Raw genomic sequence first — 24,912 nt, forward strand, 5'->3', positions numbered from 1 at the left:
CTCTCTTGTATCATGTTTATAAACATGGAATGTATGAATCTCTGCAGATACATTTCTGAAAATAGAAAATAGATTTTCATTATTCTCTAGTACTTCCTGTCTGAAATGTACTATTTTTAATATTCAAACTAATTTAAATCTACAAACAATCGCTATGTCTATGTATTTAAAGTCAAACCGATTTGATCTAAAAAATATTGCAATGTTACTCTCCAATAAAAACAGAATGAAGAGCAAATATCTCACAAAAGAGTGTGGATGTTTAGAAATTGATTCTAAAAAGAATAGTTGAGTATCTCAGTACATGAGCTCAGATTTCTTAACTTATAGACTCCATGCTTTGGCATTTGACCCCTTATTTTAGCAGTGCTGATTAAACAGACAGGTCTGCCCCCTAATGGACAGTGACCTCCATAGCATGCACATTTAGCTTTAGTGCAGCATTCTTAGATGTTTACAGTTTTGGCAAGAATTTCACAATAATGTGCAGACAGAAATAAAAAAAGCTTCTGATGGATATTTTCATATGCACTTCTGAGAAAAGTCAGTTTAAATGTTCTTTAAACCACAGAGCGATGTTGAGGAAGCAGTCAGACTGCGTGTTGACTTTAGACAGCGAGTGACCCTCATCACTGTACCACAACAACCTGAGAAACAGACAAAGAGAAGAGAGAGAGTGTGTGATAAAGAAAGAGCAGGCTGAAGGGTCAGTGAGTTTTTATTTGTATCTTTTACTTAATACTTTTATTGCATTTAGATTGATTTAGAGTGACAGCAAAGACATTTATAAATGTTACAAAAGATAAATGTTTCTATTCATCAAAAAATCATGAAAAAAATATCTACATTGATAATAAGAAAAAATCTTTCTTGAGCAATAAATCAGCATAGAATGTTTCTGAAGGATCATGTGACTGAAGACTGGAGTAATGATGCTGAAAATTGAGCTTTGCCATAACAGGAATAAATTACATTTGATAATACAATAAACTATGTTAATGGCCAAAACCAATCATCTCAAAATGGCCAAATACTAGCTGTTTAAATCAGCCTGGTCTATCACTATTAGTGACAAATAATATGAGTATTCAGTATGTTTGTATATTAAATGATGGTGTGTGTGTGTGTGTGTGTGTGTGTGTACCTGACAGGTGTATTCCTGCTCTTGAGTGCTCTGTAGAGCTCCAGACCCTGGTGAGGCGATACTCTCCTGTCTCTCCCACCCAGCATTAACAAAACAGGAGCTCGGATCTAAACACACATACACAGACCACATTAAGTTTTAATATTTACATGTTACGCTTATTATGCTACACAAGAAATTCTCTATCGTGAATTAATAATTTTTCATGTCTGTGTGTGAGTGTGCATAGTTTGAGGACAAATTTGTGCTCAGAAATGTGCTAAACCTATGAAATAATCCAAAAACCTCATTTTAGGGTTATTCTCATTTGTAAAAAAAAATGGTATTAACAAAAAACTGTAAACATGCAGAAAGTTTTAGGGTTCCTTATTTATAACTAGCTCTACATAAAACCAATAGCAGTTTGTGCAAAATCCCTATTTAGATAGTTTAGAAATGCAGGTGTGTGTCAGTGTATACCTGTGCAGCGTGTATTATAGGTGACTTCTCCAGCATGGACGTGAGGGACTGTGATGTAGGCAACTGGTCAAAAGCATACTGAAGCCCAACAGAGGAATATCTCCTGTAGGGGCAGTACAAGCACACAACACTATTAGTTACCTTCGGCCACTGTAAAAACTAGTATATTGATCATTATCCAACAGATTTAACATTATAACTTCAGAATACTAAGGCAATACTACATTATTGCATTATACACAGAGGCTCCTTCTAGCGCTGGAATAAATTAGGCTTAACTGTGTTTTATCCTGGATTTTACGAGAAACTGGTTCTATGCTTTTAAAAATCCAAATCGACTTTTTTATTTGAATGGAATGTTGGAGTTTATTATAAATTATTTATCCATGTACATCATTAAAAAAAAACGTCCTCTTAATCTTTAGTAAAAAAAAAAAAAAACAGCAACATTTAAAATGTCTTTATTTCTCTTTGAAAAACAGACAAAATTGATTCCTTGCAACAAAACGATTTTTTTCCCATTCAAATGCTCTTTAGAATGAGCATGACCCTGTCCCAATATCCAATATCTTGGATCATTTGTGACAACAAGCCAATATATTTGTCCTGTCCAAACTTCCTGTTTAAATAGATCAGCACAGGAAAGAAAACAATGCTCATCAAGCCACTTCATCTTTAATAGCAAATATTCAAATGTTATATTATAAAAATTTCAAATATTTGTTGAATTTGAACAAATTCACGGAGCGGGTCGAGTAGAACTGGGAGGGTTACATATACATGATGCTGTTTTAATCATAATTGTTAAAGCAATTTACAAAATGACATTTGATTTATAAACGTTAAGCACTTTTTTTACAGTCATGTTATTGCTTTGAATAAACAATATAATTCGGAGAGTTAATATTTAGCTCAATACACCCCCTAGTGGCCTCAAGAGACAAGCCAAAAGTGAAATTATGCCTTTTAAATTTGAGAATAAAATTTGAATTTACTTTTTCAGCCATTTTCACAGCCCTAGTAATAATGAATGTAAACATGAGTGCATTACCAGTCTATGATATCACTGGTCCCGAGCAGCGTGGCAGCATTGATGACGGGGTTTCGTGCTGCACATGCTTTGTAGAAATCTGGATACTGACCGACCAGGTGGCAGGCCAGGAATCCACCATGAGAGCCACCCATCACTGCCACTCTATCAGGATCGAGAGTAGTCTCATTATGCAAAGCGCACAACACTGCCCTCTGGACACAAAGAATAAAAAACAAGCTAATGCAATACTTTTTTTATTTTTATTTTTTACAGGCACGTTATTTGTGCATATACACACCTGAACATCTTTGACGTCCTGACTGCCAACATTTCCAAGCAGAGACTCTATGCCATCTTGACCAAAACCAGTGGAGCCCCTGTAGTTCACTTTAACAAACACAAAATGTTAAAATACTTCGGTGCTCATTTTCGATTTTTGATGTTGTGACAGGAACAAGAATGACATATGAACACTCACCCATAAGAACAGCAAACCCCAGTTTGGTTAAAGCAGCAGCTGTGGCATTCCAGTCAGCAGCGAAATGAGAATGAGGACCACCTGCACAGAGAAATACTTTACTAGGTGTGTTTACAGGCAGTCATTTTCATCAATCCGAATTAGTCCAATCCAATTTCAGATTCTGAAAGTTTATATGAACCCTAAACTTTGCAGTTTGATTTACATTTATGTATTTCAAACAAAGTATTACAAACTTTACTAAAAAAGGGCTCTCGTAAACATATGCATCACAGCACTGCACATGTGCACAAGGTATTTTTGAAACTGATAACTTTTATTCAAGCATTAACTAGGCCTGTTGCGACTATTAAATAACAATTTGATTGCGGTTATTTGGTTTAATGTGATTATTTCAGACAACCGTGATTATTGCGAGTAAAGTACTGTGTAAAAGTCTTAGGCACATTAGTATTCACTCAAAAATGGTTTTAAACCAGTTATTTATATATGTTACTGTAGTGTGTCAGTAGGAAATATCAGTTGAAATATCCAATATTTATTTTCCCATCAATTGTAATAATCCAGTGAGATTTTTGTATGCACAAGTAGTTATAACAGCCGGTATGATCTGATCTCACCATCATCTATTACATTAAGAAACAGAAAAAAAACGTAGACTAAATCCAGAAGAACTGTGGCAACATCTCTAAGACATTTGAAGAAACGGTCATTTGAATTAAAATTACATGAAAAAAGTTTCAGTCTTATCGTGTATATTCACCACTAGAGGAGTTTTCCTTTTCTCTTTAAGACTGTAAGGCTTCAACAAAATTGCTCCGAAATTCAGTCCGGCTATATAGAGGCAGAGAGGAGGAATGAGAAAGATCACAAAAAAGTATTGCTATAGTAGCGGCTGTATATCTGATGATAGATCCATGTTACTCACAGAACTGATGGTTCTCCTCTGGAGAAGGGGGTGTGATCAACATGGGCTGCCAATAAAATTCCTCATACACATCTGCTCCACCCAGATTACAAAGTTGCAAATCCTTAGACAGATCAACTGTTGAGAGGAAGCCAACTCTCTACAGAAAACACACAAAGCTGTGTCATGCAGCATCTTCAGTGAAAGATGACTGTTTTAGTAAAGTGTGCGCACGTGTGTGTGTGTGTACCAGGCAGGGTGGCTGATTTGGAGACGAGCAGCTCATCACCATCAGGTCTTTTTGTATTGTCAACAGCTGCACACTCCCGAAATCATCTACCAAACACAAAAATACAGAATTAAAGTCACAAATGCAATGACATTAATAGTAAAGAGAATAAACAGCCTGAAGTCAAAGCAATCATGACATCACTCCATATTCACACTACCTAGTCGTAGCACATCCAATCCGCACACTTGTGTGACTCTTCCTGTGGTTCTGTTGACTGAGAAAACTGCCTAAAAGACCAGATGGTGCAAAAAAATCACAAAATCTTAACACTAGGAATTAGAAATTCAGAATCCACATAGTGCAGACATGGGACACACACGGTTTTCTATGCAAGCTATTTTATGCCCACTTTTTTTTTTTTGCTAAAGCACCTGTATTTTTTGTCCTCAGCTACATGTACATTTAAGTATTTGTTAACCTTATTGTTTTCACAGGCACTGCTGAAGAAGATTCTCTCACTGTCTGCAGACCAGCATTGAGACGGCAACGACTCGTATATACCAGCAAACTGACCTGTGAGGAAAGAAAACATTGTGAAAAGTGCTACACAAATTAAACTGACTTGACCTCACTCTTCAATGTGTGTATGTGTTTTTATCCAAGTACCCTTTTCTGCTCTCCTGACCACATCTACCAAAACTGAAGTGCTTCTGTTCTTCATATCATACTAAAAGGGACAAACAAAGACAGAGAAAATGGTTTAATAAATATAATATGTATAATATAATATTAAATGTAGACACACACACACACACACACTACGATGTCCTGATTTGGTGCTCAAGTATCAATGTTGAAAACATCCTGCTGTTTTTTTGGAAATTATGCACTTTTTTTCAGGATTCTCTGATGAGAAGAAAGTTTATAGAGCAGCATTTACTGACCCTTTTAATCAATTTAATGCATTCTTGCTGTGTAAAGGTCTTAATTTCTTCAAATAAAAAATTCTTACTGGCCCCTAACTTTTGACCAGTTGAGTATATAATATAATAAATATTAAACAAAATACTCCAATTTGGCATTTCATCTAAACATTCCTAAGATAAATATTATTACATAATATGTTAATGATTTATTTGCATTCTTACCAACATCATGCTCAGGCACTGATGATGTGGTCCAAAGACCTGGCCCTGTAAGTAGACGATCCAACACGAGTCTGGACTCATCCGAGGGCTCGACACAGACATGCTGTCAGATGACATGCACTCTGACCAGGTCAAAGGTCAAATTGAACAAAATGAGGTTATAAAAGGGCATACATACAATACCTCCTATATAAAAATATAATATAAAAAAACTCACCACAGTTCCCTTTCATATTCAAGTAGAAGAGAGCTGATCTGTGAAAAAAGAATATCAGCAAAATATTATATTTTAAAACATTATAGTATTTTAAAATCTTGGCAAAGAGTAAATCAGCCAACTGAGATAATCATCTTATTAAATAGTAGCACTTGAGGATGGAAATATAACCGAATCAAAAGTACTAGCTGTTAAAGAGATTGAAGCTCTAACTCCGCCTCTCACCTACGATTGGAGCAGAACTTCAGGCCCAGTCTGAATGGCTCATTCCATTGGCCCACAAACACCACACCCCTTCCATTAGGCCCCCACAGGGCCTTGAGAGAGAAGGAGGAGTATTTAATAACTCAATTATTATTTAAAGCACTTGAATTTGGAGATTACTGATATAACATCTACCATTTAAAGCCAATTTGGCATAACATAACAATTATCAATTGGGTAAATAAGAATAGTGAGATATATCCGTCTCACCTGTCCTGGTGATATATTAGGAGGGATGCCAGCATACACAATGACTCCAGCTTTATTGAGATCAGCTACACACAAGACTGGACAGCTTTTACCCACCAGCCCCTCACCCCAGTCTTCAATATACACGTTCTTATCCTGAGAAATGTCACAAGCCTTTTAAAACCTCAAATGCATTTCTTCTAACATCTAGTTACAACAGTTAATGCACAAAGCTACATGTGGGATAAGCTCAGTTGAGATGATTTGATAGACAGACATCTCACCTGTTCCTCAAGCAACACTAGCCCTCCATCCTCACTGGCTGATGCAAATGATGATTGAGCTGACGGCTCCACCCTCTTCTTCTCAGCCACATACAGCAACTTCTTTTCACATGGTGACCAGGCCAAACATGCAAACTGAGCTAATGATGCACAAAGAAAGAGTACACACCATCAGACCAATATCCTTACACACTGATCAGGGCTCCAGACTGAGTAGATAAAAATCAATAGGTTACTAAAATGAATCATTCATATCCAAATTACAGAACCACTCACTCAATATACATGTCTATTTTTAAAAGAATCATGAGAAATCTTATGACATATAAGGTCTTTGAACTACTAAAACATCCTGCAAGTTTCATAGCTTAAAACATCCTCCTCATTATAAAAAAAGCATTTATTTAATCAAGCTCCAAAAACAGCTTGTTCTGATATTTGTTGACCTGTGACGTCATACTGGCAAATACATTTGCATATGACTGCCTCCAGAGCAAGACATCAACGAATAGTTATACACAGGGCTTAATTTGAGCCGGAACACGCCGGAACATGTTCCGTCACCTCCGACATTGGATCCGGAACCTTTTTATTGGATCCGGCACCTCCTGTGTCACTAAAATTAATTGGCTAGATGAAAAAAAAAAAGACTGTTTGTGTAGTGTTCAATGTTTGTGACACATGACTTGCGCGCTTGTTGTACGAGTTGAGATTGCTGTTAGCCTCGATCGTTTCACTCAGGGGAAAAATGTCAAAACTTTTTCAAATAGGCTACGCTGGACAGTCAGATCCCAAACAAGCAAAAATCGTTTCCGCTGATCAAAAAGAAGTGGACTCAGTAGCCTAGTATCGATATCTCGTTATTTCGACATAAATAAAGGGACATCCTAATCTGCATTAAGCCACATTAAGCGTTCTTATATCCTAATGGTTTTCTATGGGAGGAAAATGCTTAACCGTTCATATTATGGGCTCATCTGATTTTTTGTACATAGCCTATTTGTTAGGATTTTAGTATCATAATGATTAGGCTAATAAATGCACGCACAATTATCCGTGAATTTTTTTTTTTTTAACAAATGCCTTTCAACTTGTGTGTGCAAAATTCAGAATTAAATTAATGTGCAGAAATGTGTACAAATAGAGAGTAGCTAGGCTATGTAGGTCTACTATACCGTTGTAGCCAAAAAGCGCGTTTCATATTTGTTAAAATATTATAATGTTTTTTTGGTTTTTTTTCCATTTATGTTGATTTATGAAAAGTGAACAGCACGACCGAGTAAGATAGGATGCGCAATATGAGACATGGAGCGGGTCAGACATGATTTTGACCGTTGAAGTTGTTAGGCTATAGAAAGCCTTTCTTTAAAGTGAATTTCCATCCATCCATCTTCTTCCGCTTATCCGGGGAATTTCGTTTTGTATAAATTGTATCTTAATTTTAATCAATTTGTCATCAACCAATTGCCTGTAGCTATTTAATGAATAGGCCGACGAAACAAATATAACGGAGGCGCCCGCGCGCTCACTTGCATGTGAACTAGAGCACATCCTAACTTAACGAAACTCAGAGTATGCCTCACACAGACATGACAAATACACCAAATACACAAAGCTTAAAATGTCTTTAAACGAAATAATTCAAAACTAAAAAAGAAAAAGGCTACTCTCTGATAATCCATTATTAGGCTTATTTATGTGCATTTCTCTCTATAAGCGCGTTCACACGGAGATGACGATCGTCAACTTCATCTTTGCAGCCGAGTCGACACTTTTAGAGAAAACACTTGTTTATTAATAAAAATCAATACATGTGTCACCGGATTTACAGATGCACGCACACATATTATTTCGAAATAACTAGATATTGTGTTGAAATAATAGCCTACATCTTTTAGAATAGATCTATTAGATTGAATGCTGAATGTTGCGCTTGTTCAATTTAATGAAATTAAAACTTTAATTGTGATCATTAACATAACTGAATATTAAATATTTAGTGACCAAGTTTTGCGCAGCTCCCCGTCAATGATCTAGCAGCACCCACTCAGCACATGCTGTCCCTGCAGAGAAGCTACTTAGGCAGTGTCATTTTTTTTTGTTTGTTTGTTTTTTTTTTGTTCCGTTTCCTCCAACCCCCGTTTTGAGTCGCCGGATCCACCCCCCCTCTGCGCTCCGGGACCTCCCACTTTACAAATTAAGCACTGGTTATACATCATTGTACCATAGGCCAGATTCCATTCAGTCACAAAACGCAAAAGAGAAAAGTTTCTTGTTTTACCAGTTGTAGAGTGATATAACTCACAAACCTGAAGTGCACCTCATATAAAGGTTCTCAGTTCATCCCAAATGAGACATGACTGAAAATGGCTTATGGTCCAGTGAGTGAGTCAGTTTTTAGATTTGAAGCCTCAATTTAGACATAGGCCTGATTCACTACGAGCTCAAGAGTCATTTGTTCACAATTAGCCCTATTCGGCCCACGGGCCATTGATTCGAGACTCTTGTTGTGTAACAACGGACAGCCAAAAGTGTTTCTTACCATCTTCGTACACTTTTCCATGCTTATTCAGAGCTATGAGGTCCAAGCTTTTCTCCAGACCATTTTGGCCCCAAACCTACCAAGAAAAACAAAGAGAATTAAAATATTTTCCTCACATTCAAATGTAAATTTCAAAGATATCAGCCATTACCTCCAGGTACTGATGTTCTGCTTCCTCTCGAATTACAGCTTGAAGAGTCCCAGAAGGAGACTGGCAGCTGAGCAACCTGAGTGAGAGATGAATTTTGATGACGGGTGTGTTGTGTACCTGTAATCAAAACTATCTTTCTTTTTACCTCTTGAGGATACATTAATATATATATATAATATATAATATAATATATATATATATATTACACACATACATACAACATATCTTACTCTTTCTCTATGTGTGAGCTTGTTCCAGATGGCAGAACGTGCTCTATTGTGTCGTGTTTACACAGTAGAGTCCATCTTTGAGAGAAATGCAGTTTCACCCCTCTCTCCAAATCACACTGACTCCATTCTACAGAGAAAGAATGTTGAAAAGCTAGCACCATGAAGTGTTCATATCACTAAACTAAGCAAATACACCATAAAACTACACAACAGAATTCTCCACTAAACTCACGGGCCAATAGAGTAATGCACCGCTTGTCAGTAGCAGTGTCCACCAGCTCTTCAGTGACCACAGAGGCCGAAATGGGCACAGGAAACCTGATACAGTGTCTGAACATATCTCTGATCATGCTCTCCATTGCAACCTGAAACCACAAACATATTAACTACCAGTTAACAACATAAACCGAAACCAACATGGGTAAACAAACCTGATGAGCAGCCAAACCTGAACCAGCCTTACTTGTGGCAACAGACTATTAATAATAACCCTTTATATATATATATATATATCAATAATTTAGAGCCCACTGACTATATACAGTATATAACTTATAATATGTCACATAGGCTACTAGTGCACAGCAGTATTCAAAACTCAAAATGTGTTACATGTAACGCAACTAATTTTTAATCAGCTCAGCTGCTGGTCCCACATTTAGCCAATATTTCTTGCTCCATGAAATGACACTTTTTTTATCAATCACTGGCCTGTATAACGCAATGATAACGATACGCTTCCGGTAAGCTCATTAAAATGTTTATACCATATATATATTATCTGTCAATAATAAAGCAACATGTTCATAAAATAGACGTTAATATAACGTTAAAAAGTAGCACCGGTTCCGTTCACACCTTACAATGGATATGGGCCAGAAAGGCGCAAACGAAATCTGGCTAAAACAACAACAACAGACACTCCTCCGCAACGCATGTCAATAACAATGATCCGCGCCGGTCGAGTGAAAGTGGACTGTCGTGACAGAAGAGCGAGATCGGGGGAAATCGCTGGAGTGTCGAAGAGAGCCGATGTTTCAACAGCGGTCAAAGTGCTTTCTCTGCGGACGCATCCATTCTGCGGCTCTGAGGGGTGGTTCGGTTTATTCATCACACTTTTGACACCATGCTCTTGCCACAACACAACAAAAATGCTCCCCTCATTTCTTTGCCATAGGGCTTCATATTAAAGGTAATGGCCTAACAAAATCCTAATTTAGAAAGAAATAATACCGAAAAAAAAAAAAAAAACTTCTACTGCATTTATTGCATTTTAAATTAGCCAAGTAATTTATATACGATATACGAGAATATATACGAATTAATTTACAGTGTAATATTAAAAGATTGGTTAAAAGCTGTTTGAAATTTGGATTTTGTTAGACCATTACCTCTATTATGAAGCCCAAATTTTAGCTTTAATGCATCCTTTATATGGCCAAGAAACAGTGTCGTGAAATGACTTGGCTGACTCAATATGTGAAGAGTTCAAGGGTCCATAAAAACATTTGGGGAAAAAAACAAAACAATTTAACAATTATTTTTTAAATACTTTTTTTTCTTTCTAAATAATATTAATAATAACTAATAGACCATTGCACTTAGTGCTTTTAGGACACATTTTGTCATTACTATTATCATTGACAAGATAAATCTGCAAAGGAGTCAAATACAATTGCCTGAACTTTCTTTCAAAAGCTCAGGATTTGTCTGGTTCAAGTGCCCTATTGCAATGGACTTGTGTGGACATATATTACTATTTTTCAAATATGGGCAGTGCCAAGTGTGTGTTGTTGTTGTTGTTGTTTTTTTACCTAACCATTGTTCCCCAACCTAGAGTCATATGAGGTGGATGACATCTTCTTTTTTTTTTTGCTAGAAGAATTATCAAAAATTCACTTATTTCTGATAACCTCTGAAAGACCTTCCTTATTGAGATTTGTCTTCAGTAGAAAGAAGACTGTACAATAGAAATAAGACTAATGACCAATGATAGATGCACTGGATAGGCCCATTAAAGGAGAACTCCGGTCAATTTTAACATTGAGCTCAATTTTTAGTAAATTTGGAGTGCTGTCAATACAGAGAACAACGACAAAAATCGGTGTTGCCTACACTGTGTTATCCTCTTTTTAAAATTTGCACCCTATTGACTTGAATGGGGCAAGTTTTAAACCTGCTTTTAGCCTCTTAACATCCTTAATGTTTCATTACAAGTGCCCAGCCATGTTGAGTGATTCCTTCAGAGTGAACACGAGTGAATCTGACTGCAGTAGATGTGAAAGATATGAATAAAAATGATGTTATATCAGCCAGCGCACATACCTGTATTTAGTTCCTGTTTTCGGTCGAAGTCCAAAGTAGTCGATTGTCGAGTTCACGCGCGTGATCTAAGTAACTAAACCTATGCGCTTCAACTCGACAATCGACTACTTTGGACTTCGACCGAAAACAGGAACTAAATACAGGTATGTGCGCTGGCTGATATAACATCATTTTTATTCATATCTTTCACATCTACTGCAGTCAGATTCACTCGTGTTCACTCTGAAGGAATCACTCAACATGGCTGGGCACTTGTAATGAAACATTAAGGATGTTAAGAGGCTAAAAGCAGGTTTAAAACTTGCCCCATTCAAGTCAATAGGGTGCAAATTTTAAAAATAGTATAACACGGTGTAGGCAACACCGATTTTTGTCGTTGTTCTCTGTATTGACAGCACTTCAAATTTACTAAAAATTGAGCTTAATGTTAAAATTGACCGGAGTTCTCCTTTAATCCACTCCTCTGTAAAAACTAAATGCACGTCATCCCTTTTCAAATTCACAGGCCCCTTTATGGAGATGTCCCCATGTATATTTCTGAGCATGTACAGGTCTTACTGGTCCAGTGACTGTTTCTCCAACAGCAGAAATTCCATTTGTGCGGTCAATGCACGTTGATGGACGATGGTGATTTATATTCACATCTGGAGTAGACAAAGAATGACGTCTTTGAATGTGAGTTTTGATGTTTTTTTTGTTTAAAATCTTGTTGCAAAAGCAGCACATTGTTCGCTTTGGCCTACACTTAAGTATTTTTTTGTTACTGGTGGAGATGCATTGAGTTGGGTTGGCAGACACAATATTTTGAATGTCTGAGGGCATTACAACTGTAGGATGTAAAACAGCAGTCTTCGAGCCTGTCAAGGGACTTGGTGTAGGTGAAGTGCTGGAAAAATGTTCTGTTTCTGAGGCACTGTGGTCAGCCATGCATGGCGCAGAAATAATGGAAGATCCCGAGTTGCTTGGGACTGGTGGAGAAGGTAAAGCTTGTGGTAAAACTGGAGTGGTTAAAGGTTTAGGGATATAATCAGCAGATACTGTTGAGATGCTGTGGGACGATGGAAAGTTAGTTGGTTTTAAAGCACAGGTTTCTAAACATTCTCTGGAAGGTTCTGTAGATGAAATGTCGACTTTGGTTGATGCACACTTCTGCACATGGTTAATAAATAAGTTTTTTCTAATTATACTTTGACAGCAGTAGCAGCAGTGATAGTGTCCACTATCTATACATCCCAGGTGGCATTTATATATTTTATACCCTGTAAAAAAAAAGAAGAGAGAAATATATCACAAAATACTTGTATGAATGGATATACATAATTTTACATGCCGACAATCATTTCAGAGACAACATGATTTTGTCTGTTTTTATAACATTTCACAGCATTACTTTAAAACATACCTCCATGCTTGACAACAGACCTCTCGTGGGTCTGTACGTGTGCCACCAGAGCAGGATACTCTCCAGTCTTTTTACAAAACAGGCATTTGTACTCATTTTCAGCAAGTGAAATAGGTCTAGGAGAACTTCCCTCATTCAGAATGGTAACATGAAACTAGAAGTAAATACAATATTTACTGTAACTCCTTAAAAGTCCACATTACTTATAATTGTCACAACCAAAAGACGAACATTTAACATTTAATTCACAAAACGTGTATGTGTGAAGATAGGGTTTCAATACTAATGAACATAGGTATATTAAGACATGTCTGACTCTGGACACAAACCGGGGGGAAAGGAAACTGAAGACTATTTACAGTTATACCATTTCAAACACACCTAAATTGAAGGGATGACATAGTTGACATTTAAAACATCAGTTCATTTTCCCAACCTATTTGTGCTGCAGGTCACACAAATAACGTTAGATAAACTAAAATTCCACATGCCATATCACTGTATGAACAACAACTAAGACAAAAGCAAATATTTAATTAAATAACTTACTTTCTCATCTCGACATTGAACCATCTTGACGAAATTGAATTCCCGCGACTATCGTTGGAGCGGCCGTGGGACTGTTGTTGTTGCTGGTAGGCGTTTCTTCTTCGTCTTCTTCATGTTTAACGGCCGTTCACTCCTTAGTAGTATTACCGCCACCTACTGTATAACTTTCATGGGTGATAGTCATACTGTCTATGGTGATAATAGGCGTTGTAATGGACGTACCTGGCGTTGTATTGCAGGACGCAGTGCAGACCACCCTCCTATGTATTGGCCCATATGGGAAATTCAAGGGTTCATAATATATTGGTACAGTAAAAACTGTTCAAAAGTTGTTTCTTCAGTCCATTCCTACTAATACAAGCCTGCATGTTAGCTTTAACGTTTAACCCATCCTCGTCTAACCCCTTTCACACAGCGCGTTGATCCCGGGAAATTGCCGCGAAATTGACAGAGTGCCTTGTTGTCCCACAACAAAAATATTGTTCATAAAAATATACGCACGCACGGGGAGCTGTTGTGGTGATTCGCTGTCGTTGTGTTGTGCACCACTGTAGGATCACCCAGAAATGAAAATCTGTCATCACTGTTTGTTATGTCATTGAAAACTTGTAGCCTATATGACTTTCATTTGGAAAACACAAAAGGAGAAATTTTGAATAAAAGGGAGAATAAGTGGGTGAACTGTCCCTTTGCTCTAAAGCAGGGATTCCCCAATTTTTTAGTTAAGAAGAACCCCTTTGAACTAAAATAATGGCTTACCCCTCAGAGATTTTAATTTAATATTTCAATAATTTAACAATACACAGGCCTATGCATATTCACAGTTATCTGATGTCAGTGAACGGTCACATGACATGCAGTTAAACAAATTAAATATTTAATCTTTAAGTAAGTGTTTTTTTATTTTTTATTATTAATTAATTATTAATTATTAGCTTTTCATTACAAATTCATAAACTCTGGGAAACTCTGCTCTAAAGAGCAAAAAAAAAGCAGAATAACTTTGCAAAGGATGAATTTCTCCTCTCACCTTCTGTTGTTTTCGCAAAGGGAGTCTCTGTTGTTTTGGGGTTTTCACCTGAGCAGAGGCAGGTTTCTCCTGGTTTAAAACTTGATCTGGGTGCTTCCTTCTTACATGCACCTGCAGGTTCTTCCTGTGCAGCATTAAACCGCAGAAAGGACACAGATCTTGTGCGTCGGATTTGGATCTTTGTGGGATGGTGCTTTCTACAGGTGTGTGCCCAGTGTACATCTCATTTACCAAAGTCTTTATGGCGAGATCAGCCTCTATAGGATGAGGATTGGCAGCAGAATTTGAGACAGTGGTTTCTGTGACATTGTGATCCACTACAGAGAGATTTAGCACTGAAGGATCTCCTTCATCCACTGGGGATTTAGATGGCTCATCTGTTCTCACCTGCTCCTCCATAATCATTCCTTCACCTGAGATTAAACAGAGTAAAAATCTTAAGGTCTCTGATCAGAGCATGTTAATATATAAGACTCGTTATACATTACGCACTGGATTTCATAGTTCTGTTTTTTGGCTAGCCAGACTGACAAAGAATCAGATTTAAAGTCACCATGCAATCAAAATGGACAATTCTTGGGGATTTTTTTATGGAACATTGCAGTATTTATTATTATAAATTATTTATCCGTGCACTTTTTTTCCTTAACTTTTTGTGCCTTCATAATCTTTAATCAAAATAACTTGTTTACTGGTGCGAAGGCGGGAAAACCTGTCACTCAAATGACATCACAGCAATAGCAAACCACAACAATCAAACAATCCAATAAATTCCCCATGGACAAAATCAAGTCCCACCCTAAATGTTTTCACTGTTTAAAGTCATTTAACTTGGATATATCACAATAGGAAAAAACAAAACAAACAAAAAAGACTATAGCAACTTGCTTTTCATTCCAACTTTAAGGTTGGAATGCACTGCACTACTTTTAAAATCTGAACAGATTTTTAAAACAATACACATACACTTGCTGACCGACAGATGATCACACACTACCAGACTTTCAAGTCATTCTGAAACAAACACACTCACACCGAAACCTGCCTGAAAGATGAAAGCAATGTTCTAAATTCATCTTAAAATAACAACCGTTTAATGGTCTGAAGTGGGGAAAAAACATTTATTCAGTGCCCAGTGCCCACCATACATTTAGCCATTTTCTGCTAACATCTCTGACTCTGCTTCTCAAAATCTGTAGACTGGCTCTATCTTTCAGCAATTAGCATTGACGCATTCAGACTGCATAAATGGGCAAAAGTTTTGTGTCGTGTATTCCAGCCTAATCTGCTCATTGATGTCAGTATGTTAAGTACACAAAGACCTTAGACTCATTTTAAAACATCTATAACATCTCACTAAAGATTGAAGCTGAAAATATTATTTTAAATATTTAGCATTTTTTATGCTTTGTGTCTTTATTTTGGCACTAAGATCAAATAACAACTCGATAAAAATATGTTTAACTCTGTGCCTGATATCACTTCGTTCCTTTGTCACACTTGAAGATCAAGACGACCACATTGCATTCTGTTTGAGGAGACTCATCACCTGTGGACCGTTGGTCTGCCATCTCTGAATCAGTGGAACCCGGGCTCCATGTCTCCTCACTTACAGCCTGCAAATGCACAGGACGACAAGTGTTTTGTTTGTTGATATAAATTTCCACAGCTTCATACATTTTGACACAACAAAGCCCATTATGGGATGTAAAGGAATGATTTTTTTTTTTTTTTGCTGTCTATTTATGATGATTCATCTAAATGAATATTTTCAGTGCATTAGTCTTAGGGACCATTTACACGACAGTGTTTTCAACTAAAAACGGAAAACTTTTATGCATTTTGGCTATTCATTTACACGACAACAGAGTTTTGGGCGCCTGAAAACACAAACTTTTGAAAACGGGTTTCAAAGTGAAAGTTCTTAAAACGATAGTTACCATCTCCGTGTAACAAAAATGCAAATCTGTGAATATGGTGACTTCTCACACACATGCATATTTCGTGTTCAGTCTATAGGCTTGTAGTTCTCTTACGAGAGATACTCTAGAACTCTATAAAACTAGATTAAAGACGCATCTCTTTAGCCAAGCATTCACATGATGCATCTCATACCTTTTATACTACAGTTAAATCAGATCAAATGCATTCATATTATGAACAGCAGCTACGCTAATTATTTCCCATCTGCCTTTTTTGTTGTTATCTCGGGACGCCTGTCCCGAGATAACTCAAATAGAGTTCGTCAGCTCCAGTTATGTATCCAGCCTCTCATGGAGACTTCAGATGCCCCAACGCCTGTGATGAGACGACTCGACGCCTGTGAAGAGACGACCCAACGCCGGCGATATGTTATGCCCTAAATTTTATGATTAACTAACTGTATTTTTGTATGTATATTTTTGAAATGCATTTTCTGTAAAGCTGCTTTGAAACAATATGTATTTTGAAAAGTGCTATACAAATAAACTTGAATTTAATTTAATTGAATACTCTCGTACTGCATTGTCGTAGCAACGCATTGGGGAAAATCCTTTTCCACGAGAATACTGAAGCAAAAAATTATCCTTAATTTTGTATCAATGTAAAGCGCATTGCCACAGCATACAGACCTAGGCGAGACAGCTCGCGCGCCTATTGGCTGCTGTGCGGCAAATGCTTAAGCCAATGGAGCGAGCCCTAGAGTGACGTCACACCCAATGAGTCACGTCCCGCCGAAACGGGCGTGGCTTAGGGCTATATATTCCGCTCACAGGCTTATGAACTCGGATTTTTTATCCTTCAGCGAAACACCTACTTCGCTGATCCGAGGAGAAGCTGCGCCGTCGAGAGAGCACTTTAGCGGGAGAGGACGTGAAGCCGCTGGCACCGCCGCCTTCTTCGCCTTCCAGCTGCGCGTTCCGGCGGTTATATCCTTTTGCCTCCATTTGAGTGTGTGTGAGTTCGCCGGCGCGACTCACACATGTTATTTGTATCCAGGAAGCCGTCTTCTCCGAGGATGCCTTCCTGCGGCTCATGCCGTGCAACGCTCAGCGACGGGGACCGTCATGTTATATGCGCTTCCTGCCTAGGTGAGCAACACGCGGCTATCGCTCTTGCGGATGGCGGCTGCCATCACTGTGAACTTCTGCCTTTGGCGACTCTGCGGACTCGCCTGGCGTCGTTCCAGGAGCCCGTGTTTTCCGCTGTTGTGCCGCGCCGTAAAAAGCGCCGTGCACAGCGGAACCCTGAACCATCCCCTAGCCGACAATGTTCGCCGGCGCGCCCGCAAACTATTTCTCCGGCTTCTTCAGCTTCGATCCCCGACGGACAGCGGCCGCAGATTGCCGCCGCTTCCGTCGACGACATCGATGAGATCGACGCCATGCTGAGGGATGAGGACTCGTGCTCTGTCTTGGCGTCCGGCAGCGAGGATTGGGCGAGCTCTGCGGACCTCGCACCCCCAGCTCCCGCGACCAAAGGAAAGAGAGCGAGCATCGAGGCGGAGCTCATCCGCGTGCTCACTCAAGCCACGGCGAGCCTTGGCCTTGAGTGGGTTTCGCCTGAGCAGCCCGCCCACAACCGGTTGGATGGCTATTTTCTGCCCAGGGAAAAGTCTACGCCTGCGTCTAAGCCCGCCCCCTTCCTTCCTGAGCTTCACGAGGAGGTCGCGAGAGCTTGGACTTCCCCGTTCTCCACGAGGACGAGGTCATCTGTTTCTCTAGCGTTCTCCGAAGTCGACGACGCTAAGAACAGAGGCTACCTTTCCCTCCCGCCGGTCGAAGAGCCTATCGCGGCCCACTTATGCCCGCCCTCCGCTGGACGGCGAGCTAAGATGGCGCTGCCCTCAAAGGCTTGCCGCACAACGTCATCCCTGCTCCGTCGCGCTTATGCCGCCAACGGACAGGCCGCGTCAGCGCTGCACTCCATGGCGACGCTGCAGATATTCCAGGCCGATCTCCTCCGCAAGCTGGATGAGAACGGGCCCGATGCGATCTGCGTGGCGGATCTGAGAAGCGCTACAGACCTGGCTCTTCGCGCTTCGAAGTCTGCGGCCCAAGCCATCGGACGGAGTATGGCGGCGCTCACCGTGTCTGAGAGGCACCTCTGGCTCACGCTCTCAGACATGCCAGAAGCGGAGCGGACCGCGTTCCTCGACGCCCCGCTCTCCCCTGCTGGTCTCTTCGGGACGTCGGTGAAAGAATTTACCGACAGGTATGCTGAGGTGCAGAAGGCGACCCAGGCGATGAAGCACTTCCTGCCGAAGCGCTCCAACTCAGCAGCAGGCCGTGCGAAACCGCCTGCTCAGAGTTCACAGCCCAGACCGCCGCCCAGCTCCTCTTCTCAACGCCGCCAGACCCAGAGCTCGAGACCGCGCTCTCGCTCTTCCGGTCGCCGCGCCGCGTGGCCCGCAACAGAAGGTAGCGTTGAAGCCAGAGCCCCCGAAGACATCCTAGCACTGCTAGGGAAGCGTCGGTGTTCAAGTCCCGCTGCGGCCGGACCCTCACCGAAGCTCACCGCTCGTGCAGTCCCAAGCGAAGCGACTGTACCAGCGATCATTGCAGCCAACAGGCGTGTCTCACTGGCCGCTTGCCTGCACACAACAGCCGTTTTCACGGCTACCCAGATAAATCCATTAAAGAGTGCATTTAAGAGTGTCCCGGCCACGGCCGATGGTGTTTCTTGTGTAGTAAATCTGCCCGCTGTAATGTGCACATCCCTACACACAAACACGGCCCCACACACAGGGCCCGCGCACATAAAATCGACCCAGCTCGATTGCGCGTTAAAAGTAGCACACGTGCCCACTACCCAGTGCCCACTAATGCTACCTCCTGCTCATCGCACGGTTTCTGTAAAAACGAAACCTGCGTGCAGGCGCTCCGCTTCGGCGAGCGATGCTATAAAGGTGGTAAACGTGCCCGGTCCCCAGTGCCCGCGTTCCCACACAAGCATCACGGTTCCTACGGAGCCCGTCCAGCCCTCCCTCTCCCGCCTAAATGCTGTCGAGGGGTCGAGCGCGGACATTCTGCCCACTTTCATAAGCACGGCCCCGGCCTCAGATGTTGCGAGCGAGACATTTCTGTCACAGCTCACCAAAGCCGCTGTATCGCGAGTCGATCAGAGCGTGCTTTTCACTCAACCCCTAGCTACACGTGCAGATGCATGGGAGAAGCTTCCCGGGGTTTCAAAATGGGTGATATCATAAAAGAAGGCTATTCGCTACAGTTTCGCAGACGCCCTCGCCGCCACACGGCGCGCGTCGAGACTTCGGTAGATTCGAATGTAGCACACCTACTTCGAGTCGAAATTCAGAAACTTCTGAGAAAAAGGGCTATCGAACCTTTATCTCAGGCTCAGAGCGAAGGGGGGCTTTACAGCAGATACTTCCTGGTACCCAAAAAAGACGGGGGTCTCAGACCCATACTAGATCTGAGGCAGCTGAACAGAGCGCTTGTGAAACGCCAGTTCAGAATGCTAACGACCAGAAAAATCCTCGCGCACGTTCGCCAAGGAGACTGGTTCGTGTCAGTAGATCTAAAGGACGCGTATTTTCAAATACAGATTGCGTCACGTCACAGGCGATTTTTGAGATTCGCCTTCGAGGGCCAGGCATACCAGTACAAAGTCCTGCCGTTCGGCTTGTCTCTAGCACCCCGTACATTTACGAAGTGCATGGACGCAGCACTCGCTCCCCTCAAACTGCAGGGTGTTCGAGTGCTGAACTATTTGGACGATTGGCTCATCCTAGCCCAATCTCATTCAGAGATAGTGGCGCACAGAGCCCTGCTGCTGAGTCACCTCGAGAATCTCGGTCTCACAGTAAACTGGGAAAAGAGTTCACTATCCCCCAGTCAGAATATTTCTTTTCTGGGACTGGAACTGAACTCGCTGTCGATGACAGCGCAGCTGTCACAACAGCGCGCGCTGCGCATCCAGCGCACAGTCAGCTCATTCCGCTCCGGCGCTGTTCTCCCTCTAAAGAGCTTTCAGAAAATGCTAGGTCTGATGGCCTCAGCATCTGCAGTACTACAGCTGGGCCTGCTGCGCATGCGCCCGCTGCAGATATGGCTCAAAGGGAGGGTGCCCTGCAAAGCATGGGCCACCGGTCGGCTTCGCCTCAAGGTCAATCAAGCTTGCGTTGCAGCTTTGAAACCGTGGAAGTCAAAAGACTGGTACCTGTCAGGTGTAAGTCTAGGGATTTCCTCGAGTCTGAGAGTGGTGTCTACGGATGCATCCAACGCAGGGTGGGGAGCGCTGCTCGAGGGCAGACCGCTGTTTGGCCTTTGGTCAGAGCGAGAGAAGCTCTTCCACATAAACTGCCTCAAGATGTTAGCAGTGTGCAAAGCGCTCACTCGCTTTCGTCCCCTGCTTATGGGCTGCCACGTACTGATACGTTCAGACAGCATGTCAGTGGTGTCATACATAAATCGCCAGGGCGGCCTCAGGTCCCTGTCATTATACAGGCTGACCAGACGCCTTCTGGTATGGGCGCGCTGCAACCTCCTTTCATTAAGGGCGGCGCACGTGCCAGGACACCTGAATGTTGGACCAGATGTACTGTCCAGGAACCGCGTTCCGGCATGGTCGTTACACCCACACACAGTGCAACTGTTGTGGAAGAAATTCGGCAGAGCGGAAGTAGACCTCTTTGCGTCTCCGGAAAACGCTCACTGTCTGGAATTTTACTCAAAAAGCAGGGACGCGCTGGCTCATCAGTGGCCGCGCCGCCCGCTGTATGCTTTTCCCCCTGTCTCCCTCCTGACCCAAGTGGTGGAGAGGATCAGGGAGGAAGGATGCTCAGTGCTGCTGGTAGCACCGCTGTGGTTGAATCAGCCCTGGTTCCCAGCTGTGATGCAGTTAGCCAGCACCGCCCCGTGGCCAGTGCCTCTGAGGAGGGATCTCCTTTCTCAAGCAAATGGTTCGATTTGGCATCCTCACCCGGAGTTATGGTCCCTTCACGTGTGGGCCATCAACGGGTATCCGCTGACCTCCCGCAGGGAGTGCTGAACACGATCACACAGGCTAGAGCTCCGTCTACGCGACGGCTCTATGCGTCTAAATGGTCTGTTTTTTCTGGCTGGTGCACGTCTCGTGGCGTGTCACCCCCAGACTGCGGAGTAACAGAGGTTTTGTCCTTTTTACAAGAGCTATTGGATAATGGGAGATCCCCTTCCACACTCAAAGTATATGTGGCGGCTATAGGGGCTTTTTCTGAAACCGCTCACGGCCAGTCCATAGGAAGGAACGATTTAGTCATTTGGTTCCTTAAAGGAGCTAGGAGACTTAATCCACCCAGACCTCCCACTGTTCCCATTTGGGACCTTTCTACGGTGCTGGACGCCATGAAGGGTCCTCCTTTTGAGCCTCTTCAGGAGATTGATTTGAAACACCTGTCGCTCAAGACGGTGTTTCTCCTGGCTCTCGCTTCAGTGAAGCGCGTTGGGGACTTGCACGCGCTCTCCGTGAGCGCGTCGTGCATGGAATTTGGGCCTAATGACTCCAGAGTCGTGCTCAAACCTAAGCATGGTTACGTTCCAAAATCCCTAAACACACCGTTTAGGGCGCAGGTTATTTCCCTGTCTGCCCTTCCGGTCACCGGGGACAATACGGACGATAATTTTCTCTGCCCAGTGAGGGCGTTGGGAGCTTACGTGTCGCGCTCGTCTGCTTTCAGACAGACGGAGCAGCTTTTTGTTTTGTTTAGTGGGCGTCTCAAGGGACTGGCCACTTCGAAGCAGAGTCTATCCAGATGGATAGTAGACGCGATAGCTCTAGCGTACGCATCCAAAGGCATTCAGTGCCCTTTGGGTGTTAGAGCGCACTCCACGAGAAGTATGGCTTCTTCGTGGGCTTGGTCGAGTGGGATTGCCTTACAGGATATTTGTATGGCGGCAGGCTGGGCCTCACCGTCTACATTTATCAGGTTTTACAACCTCGAGGTGCCCGCCTTACAGGCCAGGATTTTATCGGTTTAAAATAACTGTGTTTATATTAGACTGAGATTTCAGTCGCCGTTTTATGGCATTGTTATGCTGAGCTGCTGAGTGCAGTCAATTTATGCTGATATGCTATGTGCAGTCGATTTTGTGAGAGATGGTGGTTAGAACCCACCTCTTTCAGGATTCTCTGTGAGTCCTATAGGTGATTATGCACTGTATGAACCCCAGCTCAGTGCTCTGGGTCTATGGTGTCGGATCACTGCATACACGGCGTCTTACAGGGTGTTCCCCAATGCGTTGCTACGATAACGCAGTACGAGAGTATCTCTCGTAAGAGAACGTACTCGGTTACTAACGTAACCTCGGTTCTCTCTAGAGAGAGGAACGAGTACTGCGTTTCTTGCCGTGTCTGCGCTCTGGTTGTTTCGCTTTAAAAATCAGAGTTCATAAGCCTGTGAGCGTGACGTCACTCTAGGGCTCGCTTCATTGGCTTAAGCATTTGCCGCACAGCAGCCAATAGGCGCGCGAGCTGTCTCGCCTAGGTCTGTATGCTGTGGCAATGCGCTTTACATTGATACAAAATTAAGGATAATTTTTTGCTTCAGTATTCTCATGGAAAAGGATTTTCCCCAATGCGTTTCTACGACAACGCAGTACTCGTTCCTCTCTCTAGAGAGAACCGAGGTTACGTTAGTAACCGAGTACGTTTCTTAACAAAGTGACATCGCTATATAACTACTGCCCTAGCAGCATAATACAGAATTTTTTTGTCAGTATTGCAGATGTTGTATAAACGTACACTTAATGTGTATAATATATATAACATACTGATTTGGTGTGCATGAAACAGAAATGTGCAAAAAAGTAAAAAAAGTAATTAATTTTTTCAAGGATTTTTGATGAATATACATTTGAAAACAACCGCATTTATTTAAAATAGTAATCTTTTGTAAAAAGTATTGTAAAAACTATTTTACAATTTTGTATAAAGTATTACTTTCTTTAAATAAATAAAAAACTTTACTGACCCCAAACTATTTAACGGTAGTGTATAAAGATACATAAAAAACAAAAGTAAAAGAAACTTACCATTTTAGGGCACAAGTATTGTTCAAAGTTTGCTTTTCTTCGTCTGATTTTCTGAGCGTCCTCAGAGATCCGGATCTTGTGTCCATCACCGACAGGCATCTCCACAGTGATGCCAGACTCAGATGCAGTCAGATGAAGATCTGGTGCAGGTGAATTCTTCTCTGATTTCAACTCCACAACTGTTATTTGGGGTTTTTTGTTGTCACACATTGCCAGATGTTTTAGAAAACCATCTTTCCTCATAAAAGTGGATGTGCAGCTCACACAGTGAAAGTGTGGACCAGTTCGGCACTTTAAATGACATTTGAAAATGAAGAATTCTGGAAGGGAATAAAAAGGATATTATAGACCCATTATAGTAAGAAAAAGAATAATAATTTATTCGTGTGACTTCACTACCTGAGACACTTTCAGGTAATCATCATTATTCAATATGCATCTAATTTCTCACACAAATTATTTAGTACTAGCCTTTGTGTCGTATTGCTCTTCTTCTGTGACCCTGTAAATGTTTCAAACATTTGCTTTTGATGGTGGGTTTGAACATCTCAGGCACACAGAAAGGGCAGTGGTACAAGGAACAACAGTCTTCACATCTCTTCAGAGTTGGCTGCTTCTCTCCTCGCAAAATAGTTTTGTGTAGCTGTGAAATGAAAATGTATGAACAAAACATCACCTTAGCCTTACTTTGTCTCCTGATAATGGGCTTTGTAGCCTAGGCCTACATGAAAATCGTATTTAAAAAAGATAAATAATACATGGCAAAATTATGTTTGCTTGCACCAACTCTATCTGAATCTGCATTTTTATAAATTAATAAAAGAAAGGGAATTTCAACTTCTAAATCTAACAATGTAATTTAAAGCAAAATTAATGTCAACGTGGACAGGCCCAAAAAAGAATACGTTTAAAGGTATATTAGTATCTGTATTAGGCAGGACAATCTATCACAAAAACTCTCTGAAATCAGCTGATCCTTTGACGGACTTCTCCAGCCAGGGGCCGATTCGCAAGTCTGCAGTTGGTCGCTTCCTGACGCTGCATCAAACTTACTCACCTGTAGCGTTTTAAACTCTGTATTTTGGTACGTTTGCTTATTCGTTCATGACACCATATGAGGTGATAGATCTGACCTTATTGTTAAGTATGCAGAAACTTTATAATTTACCTCTGTATGTTGACTTGTGTGGCTGAACATTTTAGTCAAAAGAGCCCGATTTGTTTGGTCTAAAATCTCGCGAGATTCCCATGAGCGAAGGAGACGTAAATAGCTTTTCAAAATAAAGAGCTACAAAACAAGAGTGCCGCACATGACCA

At 41.4% G+C, this 24,912-nt stretch overlaps 1 protein-coding gene across 6 annotated transcripts; it reads right to left on the reverse strand.

The window, feature by feature from the left end:
- Nucleotides 1-24,839, reverse strand: LOC307011504 (acylamino-acid-releasing enzyme). Of its 6 annotated transcripts, none has more exons than XM_079637239.1 (26): nt 24,764-24,839; nt 24,067-24,238; nt 23,596-23,915; nt 16,134-16,200; nt 14,585-14,997; nt 9,511-9,643; nt 9,279-9,405; nt 9,049-9,124; nt 8,898-8,973; nt 6,356-6,495; nt 6,093-6,227; nt 5,844-5,935; nt 5,619-5,656; nt 5,402-5,523; nt 4,920-4,980; nt 4,732-4,826; nt 4,471-4,540; nt 4,272-4,357; nt 4,043-4,181; nt 3,865-3,948; nt 3,115-3,195; nt 2,935-3,023; nt 2,655-2,848; nt 1,604-1,706; nt 1,145-1,251; nt 1-647 (listed from the first exon to the last, which is right to left on the reverse strand). In XM_079637239.1, exons 1-26 carry the CDS (start codon nt 24,791-24,793, stop codon nt 545-547), a joined length of 3,153 nt encoding a protein of 1,050 aa, XP_079493365.1. In that variant the 5' UTR covers nt 24,794-24,839; the 3' UTR covers nt 1-544. The 6 variants fall into 6 exon arrangements, 5 of the variants coding, with proteins under 5 accessions (XP_079493365.1, XP_079493366.1, XP_079493367.1 ...); XR_013800427.1 differs by having other exon boundaries at nt 3-647; nt 2,655-2,798; XM_079637240.1 differs by lacking the exons at nt 14,585-14,997; nt 16,134-16,200; nt 23,596-23,915; nt 24,067-24,238; nt 24,764-24,839 and adding exons at nt 12,162-12,862; nt 13,006-13,159; nt 13,555-14,102.
- Between the last annotated feature and the right edge of the window lie 73 nt (nt 24,840-24,912).

The sequence above is a fragment of the Phoxinus phoxinus genome (genome assembly GCF_949152265.1).
Source record: "Phoxinus phoxinus genome assembly, chromosome: 15".
Classification (NCBI taxonomy): domain Eukaryota; kingdom Metazoa; phylum Chordata; class Actinopteri; order Cypriniformes; family Leuciscidae; genus Phoxinus; species Phoxinus phoxinus.

What these genes read in the sequence shown, in the direction of transcription:
- LOC307011504 (XM_079637239.1), bottom strand. Translation starts at nt 24,793, where the DNA reads ATGTTCAGCCACACAAGTCAACATACAGAG. An exon ending in ACACAAGTCAACATACAGAG is followed by an intron (nt 24,239 to 24,763) that starts GTAAATTATAAA and finishes TTCATTTCACAG; the next exon opens with CTACACAAAACTATTTTGCG. An exon ending in AAGAGCAATACGACACAAAG is followed by an intron (nt 23,916 to 24,066) that starts GCTAGTACTAAA and finishes ATTCCCTTCCAG; the next exon opens with AATTCTTCATTTTCAAATGT.